The sequence below is a fragment of the Eutrigla gurnardus genome, assembly GCF_963514095.1.
Source record: "Eutrigla gurnardus genome assembly, chromosome: 20".
Classification (NCBI taxonomy): domain Eukaryota; kingdom Metazoa; phylum Chordata; class Actinopteri; order Perciformes; family Triglidae; genus Eutrigla; species Eutrigla gurnardus.
The window spans coordinates 15926841-15942340 of record NC_139931.1 but is presented as its reverse complement, the minus strand read 5'-3'; the positions used below and the strand labels follow the sequence as shown (position 1 = coordinate 15942340).

The 15500-nt window shown below is 45.7% G+C and overlaps 1 protein-coding gene across 2 annotated transcripts; it reads left to right on the top strand.

Moving 5' to 3' along the window:
• Positions 1–165: 165 nt before the first annotated feature.
• On the top strand, positions 166–15500 carry smarca4a (SWI/SNF related BAF chromatin remodeling complex subunit ATPase 4a). Of its 2 annotated transcripts, none has more exons than XM_084036798.1 (34): positions 166–299; positions 1910–2173; positions 2407–2539; positions 3871–4329; positions 4537–4635; positions 4712–4967; positions 5425–5551; positions 7221–7394; positions 7577–7750; positions 8043–8210; positions 8300–8350; positions 8618–8748; positions 8971–9031; positions 9138–9250; positions 9371–9518; positions 9618–9781; positions 9932–9998; positions 10088–10198; positions 10300–10542; positions 10626–10739; positions 10850–10957; positions 11077–11163; positions 11255–11301; positions 11420–11586; positions 11690–11853; positions 12160–12426; positions 12810–12887; positions 12973–13191; positions 13314–13576; positions 13791–13896; positions 13998–14099; positions 14353–14485; positions 14595–14734; positions 15095–15500. In XM_084036798.1, exons 2-34 carry the CDS (start codon positions 1952–1954, stop codon positions 15125–15127), a joined length of 4929 nt encoding a protein of 1642 aa, XP_083892924.1. In that variant the 5' UTR covers positions 166–299; positions 1910–1951; the 3' UTR covers positions 15128–15500. The 2 variants fall into 2 exon arrangements, with proteins under 2 accessions (XP_083892924.1, XP_083892923.1); XM_084036797.1 differs by having other exon boundaries at positions 13788–13896.

Sequence of the window (15500 nt, the reverse complement as noted above, 5' to 3'; positions counted from 1 at the left end):
AGGTGGAAATAAAGGCGCTGTTAAATGAGCATTCCTGCTTTCTCTTCCACGACACCCATCCCCCATCTTCCATCCCTGCCCGTGAACGCAGCCCTCACTGGGCATGCGGGAAGTGAGCGAGGCGGTGGATGGGGGCGCTGCGGAGTCGCACAGGCCGGTCCCTGCGATACAATCTACCGAGAGAGGGGGGTGAAGGGAAAAAAACCAACTGGGTAGGTCGGTCTTTGTTTCTGGCTAGGAGGAAAACTAAGAGACGTTGCGACCGGCGAGGAATTTAAACATCCGCGTTCACCATTAGTGTAAGTCAAGAGTAATTTTGTTACGAGTTCAAGATACTTCAGTGTGTGTTTTACGCTGCTGGTAAGAGGACATGTGCTTTTTAAACGGTGTTTTTTTTAAATGTTGAGCGATGACACCGACATTACAGTGCCGCTGCTGTGGCGCGGCAGTGTGCAATGAATGAAAATTGTTTTTGGAAATGTGCTCAGAGCGGAGCAGAGCCAAGGGTACGGGTGGCGCGTTGGATCAATCAGCCCGGCGATGAGGGATGCTCTAACCTTTCACTCGTCGCCGCATCTGGACGAACAACACGAAAAACAACACATTTTCTCTGCCTAATTGGCCTGGGCGAGCATGGCCGGCTAGGCTAACTCAACTAGCTCGCTAGCATGCTAGGCACCGTCGGCAGCCAGCTTATGTTGTGTATCAATACGGGGCTTGTGCTTAGCTAGCAGGCTAGCCTGGGTCGGGCTGATGTTCTTTGTCGCTTCACCGTCAATTTAGTGTGTATTTTCTACCGCGAACCAAATGTCCAGTGAAAAGCAAGAAACTAGCGATACATCGCGTGAAACAGGAGGTTAAAATGACGGGTTTGCCGTTTGTTTACGGACATAATGTAACGTTACATATTAAATCCGGCTAGGCCCGACTAACGTTACTGAAGCTACCAATGCTAGCCCAACTGTTAATGTTTGTAAATGTGAACACTGTGATACCTGGACGGACACAACGTTTTTACGTTGTTAGCGTGGTCTATCTAGCAGTTGCCTGTGTCTGTACCAGCGGGGTTTTATCTTTTAAAATAGTGCCGAGGTTACAGCTTCCTTTGACCCTTTAAGTGACAGTTTAGATGATTTCTTAGTGACCAACTCTGTGTATTGGTGTGCGCTTTTCTCTGTTTGGTCCCTGACTTGTTGCATGCCAGTGAGGTGCCGGTGTTGTGGGTGTTCTTGTTCCATCCAGCAACTGATCATCTGTCACATTTTGGGTTCGCCAGGGTCCGGGACTGGACACATTTGAAAGGACAGTGCACACCACAACAAAACCCAAACTGTATTCCTGTCATTAGTTGTGGTTTGAGGGTTTTGGTTTGGTTCACACGACGGCAGAAGTTGGCATTTTGTGTGTTCGCAAAGCTTAAACCTTACATTTGGAAAAACACAACAGCAGCATCTCTTTCCTAAAAATATATGTACCTCTGTGAATCATTGGGCATGTTATCGAGAGCTGCTCTATGAGTATACCACCTTTCCTCACTGTTGACTGCACTATGTGTGATTGTGATGAACAGTCTAGCTGTAATTTGAAAGGCACGTTTGTGGTTGAGTTTTTCGTGTGTAAATGTTGGCCTCAGCTGGTCACGTCTAACCTCTTCTTGTGAATCCATGCTTCAGGAAATAGATAGAAATGGACAAGTTGTCTCTTTAAAAAAAAAAAAAAGAGGGCACATGGAGTTGTGATTATCTCCATGATTGTATTTAACAGTTTGTTTCATTGCTCAAATTAGCCAATTTGATTATGTACTATAATCTCAACTTGAACAACTACTGCAGTGTCAATAAATCTGCTCGTCTGGCCAAAGACGGACTCTAGACACTGCCTGAATTCCTGTTGTCATCTCTCTTTGCAGGGGTACTTTCTGCTGCCACACATTCCCAGGTTCCCCTGAGAGATGTCCACTCCTGACCCCCCAATGGGAGGGACACCTCGGCCTGGACCCTCCCCAGGCCCAGGGCCATCTCCAGGTGGCATGATGGGCCCGAGCCCTGGTCCCTCTCCAGGCTCAGCCCACAGCATGATGGGGCCTAGCCCCGGACCTCCTGGATCTGGACACCCGCACCCTCCACAGGGACCCTCAGGATATCCTCAGGACAACATGCACCAGATGCATAAAGTACTAAAAACAATTTTTTTTTTTTGAATTACGTTTCAGCTTAGCATACATTAAGTTAATTCAGTAATGCTTTATGTTCATCCTGTGTGATCTTCCAGTAATGACTTCTCACTTGTGTACCTACAATATAGCATACAAACTAAGAGTGAATAAAACATGTGTTAACGTAAAATAAATGTTCCAACCTGACATCAAAATGAGTTTAATGTAGAACCATTCTGTCTCTTAATCAGCCCATGGAAGCCATGCATGAGAAAGGAATGCCTGATGACCCCCGCTATGCCCAGATGAAGGGCATGAGCATGAGACCAGGAGGGCACAGTGGGATGGGACCCCCTCCAAGCCCAATGGACCAACATTCCCAAGGTAACATCACGCAACATTATGTTCAATGTAGCCTGTGTCGTGAGCTCTAGAGAGATGAAACATGAGGAAATACATTCTTGACTTTGTGGTCTAGTTTGCACGCTTCATAAAGGCCGTCCGTTTGAATCCACAGATATCTTGAGTTGTCGTCAACATGCAGCCTTTGAATAAAGAAAATTTAAATTTAAGAATCTCCTTTTTTTTCGTGAAAAGCTCAATGTACGAAGAACGGATAACTCAGTCATACACACCGTACAGTGTGTGCTTGTGTGTGTGCGTGAACCCATCCAGCCGGTTTCTCTTCTTGTGTTGCTCATTTGGCAGCATGAGCAGACAGCAGTAGATAGGACAACCGGAGGGGCGGGGTTGAGGGGCTTCCCCTTTCAGACAACAACAAAGGCAGCTGCATCTACAAAACCACACAGTCAGTAAGCAGAAGAGAGGATCGGAAACAAGAGACACACATAGGAACACTTAAATGACATAATAATAGTGTGTATGATATAGTTGGTTCTATGTTTAAGCGAGGTCAAGAGTGTTCTGTTCAGTCAGTTCCTGGCCAGTGTTTGGACCTGCAGCCTAAACTAAAGAGAATAAAACTCAGCCTGTAGTCAGTATTTTAATTATCATTATGATCATATCTCGTTGAGTTGTTCAAATAGGTTGAAGCTTTTGAACCCCACTTGTTGCCGGGTTGTGTTCAAAATCTGAATTACTTGAGCCATTAACTGTAGACTGTTCACACTAAAGTAAACTCAAGCAATACATCTTCTCTGCATCACATGATTGTATTGATCGCAAAGTTACTGGTCCAAGCTATCATTGACTAAAAATTGTTCGTCACAAATGTAAGTCTTCCCTCAATGTAATATATTCCAGTATTATTTAAAGGCAAATTAAAATGACATGTTTTAATGTGAAATATTTTTTCAACAGTACATTATATATATGAGCTTCTGCATTTTTCCTCTTTACCGTACCACCCTTCCTTAATATCTCATCTTCAACTGCTTACCAAGTGTCGGGTCGCGGGCCTTCCTAATTATTTCATTCTCATTTTTTAAACTGCCTCACAGTCAAGTCTGAAGAGCTGCATTGCATTTTGGGGTGGTTGAGTATGTCCAGTAAGCTCATGTTGCATAAATCCACATACTATGCAGCTAGAACGTACTACATATTAAATTTTAGGTCATACTGAGTATGAATAGTATGTTAATGTGCAATGTGGAACAGAGCCATGGTCAATATATCTTCCTAAGCATGTAAACAAACTTTTTATAATGCTTGAATGCTTTGCCATACCCATCATGCATCTGTTCTGTGCTCCCCAGGTTACCCCTCTCCATTGGGAGGCTCGGACCACGCACCTAGCCCCGTCCCAGCCAACGGCCCTCCCTCTGGCCCTATGATGCCCAGTGGTCCCCCCGGCCCCGGAGCTGGCCCTATGGAGGGCAGTGGGGATCCTAACCAAGGAATGGGTCAGCCTAACCGTGGAGGTCCCCAGGCTCCAGGTGGACCTGTAGGTGCACCCGGTGCACCCGGTGGTGCGGGTGGACCTGCACCTTTCAACCAGAACCAGTTGCACCAACTCAGGGCTCAGATTATGGCTTATAAAATGCTGGCACGCAGTCAGCCCTTACCTGAGCACCTGCAGATGGCTGTGCAGGGGAAGAGGCCCATGCCAGGGATGCAACAACAGCCAATGCCTAACATGCCGCCTACTACAGGGCCTGTAATTGGGCCTGGAGCTGGTCCGGGACCAGCTCAGGCCAACTACAACAGACCACACGGTGAGTTTAGTTAGGCCGTAAGAAATCCTGTGTAGTTTTGTTATCTTGCCTCTTAACAAATTTGATCCAAACATGAGCTTTAAACAAAGACAAAATATGTCATCGCTCAGTAGAGACACCTGGTGGCTGATAATAAATGTATTATTCATTAGGCTCTTCAAAAATTGACTAATTGCCCCAGAAATCAAATTGTTTTTCTTGTTTTAGGCATGGTAGGTCCGAACATGGCTCCCCCCGGACCTGCAGGAGTTCCCCCAGGTATGCAAGGCCCGCCTACCAACGGACCCCCTAAATCGTGGCCTGAAGGTAAACCTCAGTCAGCACTGTGTGGGTTTACATGCGCATGCAGCCAAACTGACCTCTTCTGATTTGTTTCTTCTAGGCCCAATGGTGAATGCCGCGGCCCCGTCCAACCCTCCTCAGAAGCTGATTCCACCTCAGCCCACTGGCAGACCCTCTCCCGCTCCTCCCTCAGTTCCCCCCGCTGCCTCGCCAGTAATGCCCCCTCAGACACAGTCCCCAGGACAGCCTGCCCAGCCACCTCCCATGATGCTTCACCAGAAGCAGAACCGCATTACCCCCATCCAAAAGCCCCGTGGGCTGGACCCAGTGGAGATCCTTCAGGAGAGAGAGTACAGGTGAGACAGGGTGGGAGGGGAACCAACTCCGACAGTGTTGAATTGTACGCCATATATTTGTTTTTGAAACTACTCATTCGTAACATGAAAATATAAATACTTTTTCAAAACCCAGTTAATGGCACCCTGATCATCCATAACTACATGTCTGATGCTGCTTTTAAAAATAGTTTTGTCTTAATTCATGATGTATATTGATCCTCTGAATACAGAGACAGACATTGAGGTCTGAGGTTTTAAGTAAGGGCACATTACAGTTCTTGTAGTTGCACTAACATAAGAAACAGACAGAAACATTTTAAATGCGTTTTTTTTCCAGTTGACTTTAAATTGAATTGATTACTTCTAGAAACCCTTTGTAATTTCGCCTTGTACTTATGGATGATCAGCCTGAAAGGGAGAGAAACAGCATTTGAACTCTTGGTTATCATTGATTTTTTTAATATGTATTCCTCAGGCTACAGGCTCGTATTGCTCACCGTATCCAGGAGCTGGAGAACCTGCCTGGCTCTCTAGCTGGTGACCTGCGCACTAAGGCCACCATCGAGCTCAAAGCCCTGAGGCTACTTAACTTCCAGAGACAGGTAGCTATGAAGTTACCTGCAAGAAATGTTTAGGGGTGTTCGATATGACGATATTAGATAGTGAACGACCAAAATCTGTCTTTACAGAGAGATCGTTAGCATCGTGCTACAGCGCACATTCGCCGTCCACAAGGAAACTGTTTTTTGTGTGTAAACGCAGAAGTCTTGCACGTTTGGGCCGTTGGATCGTGCTGCAGCAGATATTCTGCCCCTCTGTATGACGGCGTATTAGGGCCACTGTATGGAAAAAAAACGGAGCCGAGAGAGGGGGGCAATATTCAGAGAAAAAAGTCGCAGATATGCTACTTTATTACGACGCTAACAAACAACCGACATTTATGCTAGCTAATGTTCCATGAATGTACGTACATTTATCTTTCTATGTAATCCATGCCAACGTGTGACAACGCTTGGTTAAGGTCCTTAGGGTGACGGCTGTTGATGGTTATTGTTGGTTTTATTTATATGGGCCAAATTGTCATCTTATGGGTGTTTATTGATCGGTAAGTTGTAGGCGTAGCTTTCACTTGTTGTCAGAGCAACGGCAAACATCCGGTCAAGCAACGCGTTTACGCTATGATAAAGTAGCCAATTTGCTACTTCAAAACTAGCAAATCTGCGACTTAATAAAGTAGCAAAATTGCTACTTTTATAAAGTTGCCCTAATGCGCCGTCGCACCTCTGCCGCTACTTACGGACAGCTTGGATACAGCGCGCAAGCGGCATGGAGGACAACACGGAGGAGTTGGTCCCTAGAGTTCTCAACGGGTCGGGTCGGCCCGACAAACCCGACGGGACCCGCGGGTTCGGGTCTAAAATATAAGCAAGCTACTCGGGTCGGGTCGGACCTCGGGCTTAATTTTTTCCACTCAGTGTGGGGGGGGGGGGGGGGGAGTATTAATCATCGCTGCTGCTCACCGTAAAGAAAGTCTGGCTGCTGCGTGGAGCGTGCATCATGGAGAGGGGCGGGGCAGACCTGACGCTGCTGCGTGCACGCCTTTAGCCTGGAGAAGTAGATGGAGTTGGTGAAAAGTGAATTTGCCGCAGGTGGATTCACCGTCGCCGTCTGCTGGTCATGATAATACGTGTATGAGAGAAAAAAAGAAGAGGGGGGCGGGCCGGGTTCGGTCAGATAATCCATGTTGATGTGTCGGGTTACATCGGGTCTGGGCTTTAAAAGCCACGGGCCGGTCGGGGTCGGGTTGTAATTTTCAGGCCCGTTGAGAACTCTATTGGTCCCTAAAAAGAATTCGCTATTTATAGTGTTGTTTTGCCTTTTAAAATTCTTGTTGAATGTTCATACTTAGCAGAATTGCACTTGCAAATTTGGGCCTAAATGGTCTGTTATTCTTTCAGTTTTGTTACCTTGTAGGGCTATATTTTTTTTAAATAGGGAAATTAGTTTGGTTGTAGTGTTAAGTAAAATAAAGTAAAATAGGCTTACAAACCAACATGAAAAAGAATCGTGATAAGATCGTGGATCGTGATCCTGCCTGAAAAAAATAGTGATATGATATTTTTGCCATATCGCCCACCCCCATGTAGACAACAGTAGCACATATATTGGACCTCAGCTTATTTAATCAGCGTTCAACATTACTGGTCTGTCATTGTTGTCACTAGTGGAGCACACACATTATTTAATATCCACTTTTGTTTGTTTCTCCAGCTGCGTCAGGAGGTGGTGGTCTGCATGCGGCGTGACACTGCTTTGGAAACTGCCCTCAACGCGAAGGCCTACAAGCGCAGCAAACGGCAGTCTCTACGCGAAGCCCGCATCACCGAGAAGCTTGAGAAACAGCAGAAGATTGAACAAGAACGTAAACGTCGCCAGAAACACCAGGTATAATGTGGGAAAGAGCTTCTTTTCGGTAGCGGTTTATAGCAGGTAGAAGGGTACAAATGACTGCTGGTGTCATTTTTCGTAGTTGTATCTAATAAAACGTCCAATTTTTGTGGGTTTTTTTCTTCACAATATTTTCTAGAATCTTTTAACAGTGGCTTTGCATTTCCTTCTGTTGATAGGAATACCTCAACAGCATCCTGCAGCACGCCAAGGATTTCAAGGAGTACCACCGCTCCATCACAGCGAAGCTCCAGAAGGCCACCAAAGCTGTCGCCACCTATCATGCCAACACTGAGCGCGAGCAGAAGAAAGAGAACGAGCGCATTGAAAAGGAGAGAATGCGGAGGCTGATGGTGAGAATCTGAGCTCTTTATGTATAAACATTGTGTATAATTGCTGTTATGAAAAACTTGAACAAATGAAGTTCACTCATTATTACATATTTATATGGCTAGGTTAATACCCAATACTTGAATTACATCATCATATAGTAAACCTGATACTGGATCAGATTGGTGGCATCTCTACTAAATACCAAACACATTAATATTACTGTTGGGTAGACAGATTCTCACACATATGAAAGACTTCCTTTATCGTATATGGTTATTGGTCTAACACAACCATCTCTGAATCTACTCCCAGGCTGAAGATGAAGAAGGCTACCGTAAACTTATCGACCAAAAGAAAGACAAGCGTCTTGCCTACCTGCTACAGCAGACAGATGAGTACGTGGCCAACCTCACTGAGCTGGTGCGTGCCCACAAAGCCGTACAAGCTCTCAAAGAGAAGAAAAAGAAGAAGAAAAAGAAGGTAAATGATTACAACAGACACGCGCAATGCATCTCTTTGTGAGTTTAAATTGCATTGTTTTATGTACTTTGTAATATATTTGTTCACAGAAGCCTGAGAACATGGAGGGTGGTACTCCTGCCTTGGGACCTGATGGAGAGGTGAGGAACAAATCTACTTAAATAAGACGGCATTAATAATCCCTGTTTATCTGCCCCCAGAGTTGTTTTTATTGCTGCTCTTCACTTTTCTCCTGATGCTGAAAACGCACTAAAGGACCTTTTAGGTTTTGTCTTGTTTTTCTTCTGCAGCAAATGGGCCACGGCTGCATTTTGTTGTGTTGCATAATGGCTGTAAACGATCCATGAAAATACTTAACATGCTGTTATTTCCCCCGACATTAATGTTGTCTCCCTCTCTTCTCCCAGCCTTTAGACGAGACCAGTCAAATGAGTGACCTGCCGGTGAAGGTCATCCACACAGACAGTGGGAAGATCCTGACTGGGATGGAAGCACCTAAGGCCGGCCAGCTGGAGACCTGGCTTGAAATGAACCCAGGGTCAGTGTCAAGTCTGCAAATAATAATTTAAAATTGAAATAAGCAATGGAGATATTCATTGTTTGTTGCATATAATGATAATGCCAATGTTCTTGAACAAAATGTACAACTCGTACACCGGAAGTGACGTGAATCAACACTCAAGCCACGTTTTAGCAGATTAACGGTTGTCCTTCGGCAGAACTAAAGTCGTATCTCTGAAAATGTTTTTTCCTTTTGCAGATATGAAGTAGCGCCACGTTCAGATAGCGAAGAAAGCGGGTCAGAAGAGGATGAGGAGGAGGTTCGTGTCACTGTGATTTTAAAATCGCAGCAAAATAGTCACTTTGTAAGGACTTGCAAACCGTTTTCTGATCTCGCCACTTTTTTCTCTTTTTTTTTTTTATCAGGAAGAAGAAGAGGAGCAACCTCATTCCTCTGCAACTCCAGCAGAAGAGAAGAAGAAGATTCCTGACCCAGACACTGAAGACTGTTCTGAAGTTGATGTCCTGCACATCATTGAGTAAGCTGCATTTTGGTGTTGCCATCTCTACTAACTCTAAAAGAAATGACGTTTATGTCATTTACTCGTTTGTTTTTGTTTTCATCGGCTGTATTTTGTCCCTCCCTCTGCCTCCACCAGACACGCCAAGCAGGACGTAGACGACGAGTACGGTAGTGCAAGTTTCAACCGCGGCCTGCAATCCTACTATGCCGTGGCTCATGCTGTCACTGAGAAGGTGGATAAACAATCCACACTGCTGGTGAACGGGCAGCTCAAGCAATACCAGGTATGCAGGCGACACGCGCTGTCAAGAGACGAGCATCGATATTAACGAAGGGAGCGAGACTTTAATTTGTCTTAACTGACTTGGACCCGTTCTGCACAGATCAAAGGTTTGGAGTGGCTGGTGTCTCTTTACAACAACAACTTGAATGGCATCCTGGCTGATGAGATGGGTCTAGGGAAGACGATCCAAACCATCGCCCTCATCACTTACCTCATGGAGAACAAGCGCCTCAACGGGCCCTTCCTCATCATCGTACCTCTCTCGTAAGCCCTAACACCTTCCTCAGTGCCCTGTGATATATATTTGAAAACACAAACGTTAAGTCCGGGTAAAGCAAAACGAGAATGTGTGTGTATTATAAATATGTTTTGTGTACAGAAAGTAAAAAAATGTCCATTGTCTTTTGTATTCAGAACTCTATCAAACTGGGTCTATGAGTTTGATAAGTGGGCCCCATCTGTCGTGAAAGTTTCCTACAAGGTCAGTGTAGGAAGCAGATTATACATTCAGTGATTTTAATGGTGTTCTGTTGTCGAAGATGAACTGAGAGCAAATCTGTTCATTTTCAGGGGTCTCCAGCTGCTCGTCGCGCGTTCGTTCCCCTCTTACGCAGCGGCAAGTTCAACGTGCTGCTCACCACATACGAGTACATTATCAAAGATAAGCAGGTCCTCGCTAAGGTAAGAAAGCCTCCTCCCATTTGGTTTTTCTGTCCCGTCTAAAAACAAGTGTTCATCCACACTTCAGATTCTCCTTCTAACTTCTGTATTTCCTCCTAAAGCTCCGTTGGAAGTACATGATCGTGGACGAGGGCCATCGTATGAAGAACCACCACTGTAAGCTGACCCAGGTCTTGAACACTCACTACTTGGCCCCGCGTCGCGTGCTGCTCACGGGAACCCCGCTGCAGAACAAGCTACCTGAGCTCTGGGCCCTGCTCAACTTCCTCCTGCCCACCATTTTCAAGAGCTGCACCACATTCGAACAGTGGTTCAACGCCCCCTTTGCCATGACCGGAGAGAAGGTGAGTTATGGTCTGGTTGGGTGTATCGGGCGTGTTTGTTGGAGGTGAGGTCATACAAACTGAGTACTTCTTTTCCCCTCAAGGTTGACCTGAATGAAGAAGAGACCATCCTGATCATTCGACGTTTACACAAGGTGCTCAGGCCGTTCCTGCTGCGCCGACTCAAGAAAGAAGTGGAGGCCCAGCTGCCCGAGAAGGTAAGCTTGTCCGCTTATTCCTGCATGAATGTTTATTCCCTAGCTGAGTGCTTCCCAATCTTTTTATGGATACGATTTGGTCATCTTTTGGTCCTGTTGTTTCTTTCTAGGTGGAGTATGTGATAAAGTGCGACATGTCAGCCCTGCAGAGGGTTTTGTACAGACACATGCAGGCCAAGGGAGTCCTGCTCACAGATGGATCAGAAAAAGACAAGAAGGTAAAGAGACGATGATGTCTTTTAAATGTCAAACCTATTTAAAGTATAGTTCACCTGAAGTCAAAGCTCAAACATAATTGTAATCTAGACGTGTGTTTTCCCCCTTCCACATGTTCTAGGGTAAAGGTGGCACGAAGACCCTGATGAACACTATCATGCAGCTGAGGAAGATTTGCAACCACCCCTACATGTTCCAGCACATTGAGGTACCACACAGAACCCTACATATTTCTCTCCCAGGTGCACTACAAGAAGACAAACGGATGCAGATCAAACCATTTTGTGTGTGTTTTGTAGGAGTCTTTCTCTGAGCATCTTGGTTATTCTGGTGGAGTCGTGTCTGGGTACGTAAAGACATTGTGTTTGTGCCACATGTGTGTGTGTGTGTGGGTGGATATACTGTATCTATACTGTTTGCATTCTTCTTCTTCCTCCTCATCTTCCTCCGTCTTCCCTGTCCAGCCCTGACCTGTACCGCTCCTCCGGCAAGTTTGAGCTGCTGGATCGCATCCTGCCCAAGCTGAGGGCCACCGACCACAAAGTGCTGCTCTTCTGTCAAATGACCACACTCATGACCATCATGGAGGACTACTTCGCCTACCGTAGCTTCAAGTACCTGCGTCTGGATGGTGAGACACCTCCAACCAAGTATTTCTAGGCCTTGCCCTGACACCTAAGGAACAACTGAGATCCACTTCCTTTATAATCTAACACGTGTCTAACACCCTATAGGAACCACCAAGGCAGAGGACCGTGGCATGCTGCTGAAGACATTCAATGACCCGGCCTCGGAGTACTTTGTGTTCCTGCTCAGCACCAGGGCTGGAGGCCTGGGCCTCAACCTGCAGTCTGCGGACACAGTCGTCATCTTTGACAGTGACTGGAACCCGCATCAGGTACGCAAATACTAATAAATGCATGATGCCCTGATGAATAACATTATGCAGGAAGTTTTAATTTCAGCATATATTCTGTTATATTTTATTCTATAATAAATTCACATTATGACCCGGGATGTGTTAGCTTGACTTTAAATTTGGTTCCATAGAATATTGAGATTGTCTGCCCAATAATAGAAGTAACAATTGGGCAAGGCCAAACCACCTCAGCTTTCAAGTTTCTCCATATCTTTATTTTTTTATGATTTCCTGTCGCACACAATCATTCCACTGAAACTACTCGGTATGTGGACACTCCTACAGGACTTGCAGGCCCAGGACAGAGCTCACCGTATCGGTCAGCAGAACGAGGTGCGCGTGCTGCGTCTCTGCACCGTCAACAGCGTGGAGGAGAAGATCCTGGCAGCAGCCAAGTACAAGCTGAACGTGGACCAGAAGGTCATCCAGGCCGGGATGTTCGACCAAAAGTCTTCGGGCTGTGAACGTCGGGCCTTTTTACAGGCCATCCTGGAGCACGAGGAACAGGATGAGGTCGTTGCTCAAACAGGAAGCCGTAGTCGGGGGGCATGGGTGAGTTGGAATTTCACACTTTTAACCCCCCAATGCCAGTGTGTTGGTCTTCCTCGCCATTCTCTCCGTTTTACCAGTCTTATGTCTATTTTCCTTATTTTTCACTTTCCCACCAAACTTTTTTTATTTTCTCCTTTTGTGTATTTTAAATTATGATGCTTGAGACTAGGTATGAAACTAAAACATTTTCCTTTTTTACTCTTTTCGTTGCTGTTTTTTTAAAACTTCTAACAGTAATATTAGAACTATATAAAAGTTGAATATGCTCAGCTGTTAATCGCTTTTCCAGCTTTTGTGTGCGTGCGTTCCAAAACGTGGATCTGAGGTGCCACATAAACTTGTTACTGGTCTCTTGTTACTCACTGGACTTTTTTGATCTGCAGGAGGAAGACGAGGTGCCCGACGATGAGACTGTCAACCAGATGATAGCCAGAAGTGAAGAGGAATTTGAACAGTTCATGGTAAATCGCACTTCCTCATCAATTCTAAAAATACAGCGTCATTTTCAAATCGGACGCCACTAATCCCCTGCTGCGTTTTTTCCAGCGCATGGATATGGACAGACGCCGCGAGGAGGCCCGCAACCCTAAGAGGAAACCCCGTCTGATGGAGGAGGACGATATGCCCAGCTGGATTTTGAAAGACGACGCTGAGGTTGAGAGGCTAACTTGTGAAGAGGAGGAGGAGAAGATGTTTGGCCGAGGATCCCGCCAGCGGAAGGAGGTGGACTACAGCGACTCGCTCACGGAGAAACAATGGCTCAAGGTGGGATGTTGTCATGTATCATTAGGAAATGTGTCTCCTCCGTCTCAGGAGGCAAACGTGATTCAACATAATAAGTTTTGACCTTTTTTTTTGGCCGACTGATAAATTCCTCCTCCCCACAGGCCATAGAGGAGGGAAATCTAGAGGACATCGAAGAGGAAGTGCGTCACAAGAAGACAACCAGAAAGCGCAAGAGAGACCGCGACCACGATGGTGGCCCGGCCACGCCCAGCTCCAGCAGCGGCCGGGGGCGGGACAAAGACGATGACGTGAAGAAGGCAAAGAAACGTGGTCGTCCACCTGCCGAGAAGCTGTCTCCCAACCCGATGTCCCTCACCAAGAAGATGAAGAAGATCGTTGATGCCGTCATCAAATATAAAGACGGGTGAGAACAGATAGCCGTTTTTACGAGTCCAGTGAGATTAGGGCTTTTTTCAGAGAAGCGACCCAGAAGGATAGTCAGAAATTATATATATGGTGACGCTCACTATAATGTGAATAAAAGAATGTTCATTTTGATTTTGATTTAGTGGTCATTTTAGATTTAGCATTGAAAACCAGTGATGCATGCTAAGAAATCTATTGCCGTGTTTCAGAAGTAACGGGCGTCAGCTGAGCGAAGTCTTCATCCAGCTGCCTTCTCGCAAGGAGCTGCCCGAGTACTACGAGCTCATCCGTAAACCTGTGGACTTCAGAAAGATCAAGGTGAGGATGACGAGGACCGCCTACTGGTCCTTTTGTGCTTTCTCATCTGAGTATGGACTGTTTGTCTGACTGCTGCCTTCCTTGGTTCACTCCTCCTCCAGGAGAGGATCCGTAGCCATAAGTACCGCAGCCTGAACGACCTGGAGAAGGACGTGATGCTGCTGTGTCAAAACGCCCAGACTTTCAACCTGGAGGGGTCTCTGGTGAGTTGAAGCCACGAGCACACACTCACCAACGTTGGATATATTTGAGTAATAACCACCGTACGTTGTTAGTCAAAATAATAGGAATGTAACGGGAAGAAGGAAAGATGGATTTTGATATAGTTTTATTTTTAAATGGATGCACGTGTGATCTAAAAGGATTAAACATGCATTTTTCATGTAAGTGCAGTACGATGGATGCTTCTCAGAGGGAAGGAAAGCCGCTGTAATGATCTTCGTGTGAACCTTTCAGATCTATGAGGACTCCATTGTGCTGCAGTCTGTCTTTACTAGCGTGAGGCAGAAGATTGAGAAGGAGGACGAGAGTGAAGGAGAGGAAAGTGAGGAAGAGGAGGATGACATAGATGAAGGCTCCGAGTCTGAATGTGAGTATCAGAAGTGCGGCGTGTCACGCTGAAGGTTTTGCCCAAATCAGCTGCAGGAGGAAGCACACTAAACCCAACGCAAGCTCACGTTCTTCTTCTTTTCCGTCAGCTCGTTCGGTGAAGGTGAAGATCAAGCTGAGCCGGAAAGAAAAGGGGGACCGAGGAGGAAAAGGGCAGCGACGACGGGGCCGCGGCTCCCGGGCTAAACCTGTGGTGAGCGATGATGACAGCGAGGACGAACAGGAAGAGGTGAGACATGAAGTTCACACTAAACTAAATGAATACATGAGCAGCGGAGTCTTGATTCTTAGTCCCAAAGGAATAACTTTCTAGATGTCATCCAGTTGTGGTGTTTGTCTGCTTTAGTCACCTTCTGATCTGGGAAAAACGTCTCCATATGCAGCAAGAGTATTTTAATGTTGAATTACTTTGATAATCAATGAATCGTTTAAATAATTCTTCACACTTCCAGCCTCGCCAATGTGAGGATATTCCGTGATAGTGAACGATATACGAGTATCTATTGCACATTAAAACGTGTCGTGTTGTACGTGGTAGCCTCTGTGATGTTTGATGACTTGGTAACTAATGAGTGTATGTTTGTTGCAGGAGCGCTCGGCCAGTGGCAGCGAGGAGGACTGAATGAACCACTCCTGATTGGACCAACGGCCCGCTGAGCCCCTTGACTGGACTTTATATATTTTACTTAGATACAGCAGGGAGACAGTCGGTGGAAAAGGGTTAGTTTTACTAGATGAACTGATTTTTAGTGAGACGATTGTATTCTCATTAAAGTATACCATTAATTAAAAACCAATTAAAAAAAAAATCCAACTAAAATATGAAAGCTATGAACCATTCACTTCCATATTTAAACCATTCTCCCAGTATGAATAGTAGTGTCTTTCTTTTGCCTTTTTTTGTTTTTGTTTTGTTTTCTCCTGTAAGTGGAAAATTGACAGAGCCTGAATTATAGACTGATCGTGGGCCATAAAGACAGCTAACTGTTTTTTTT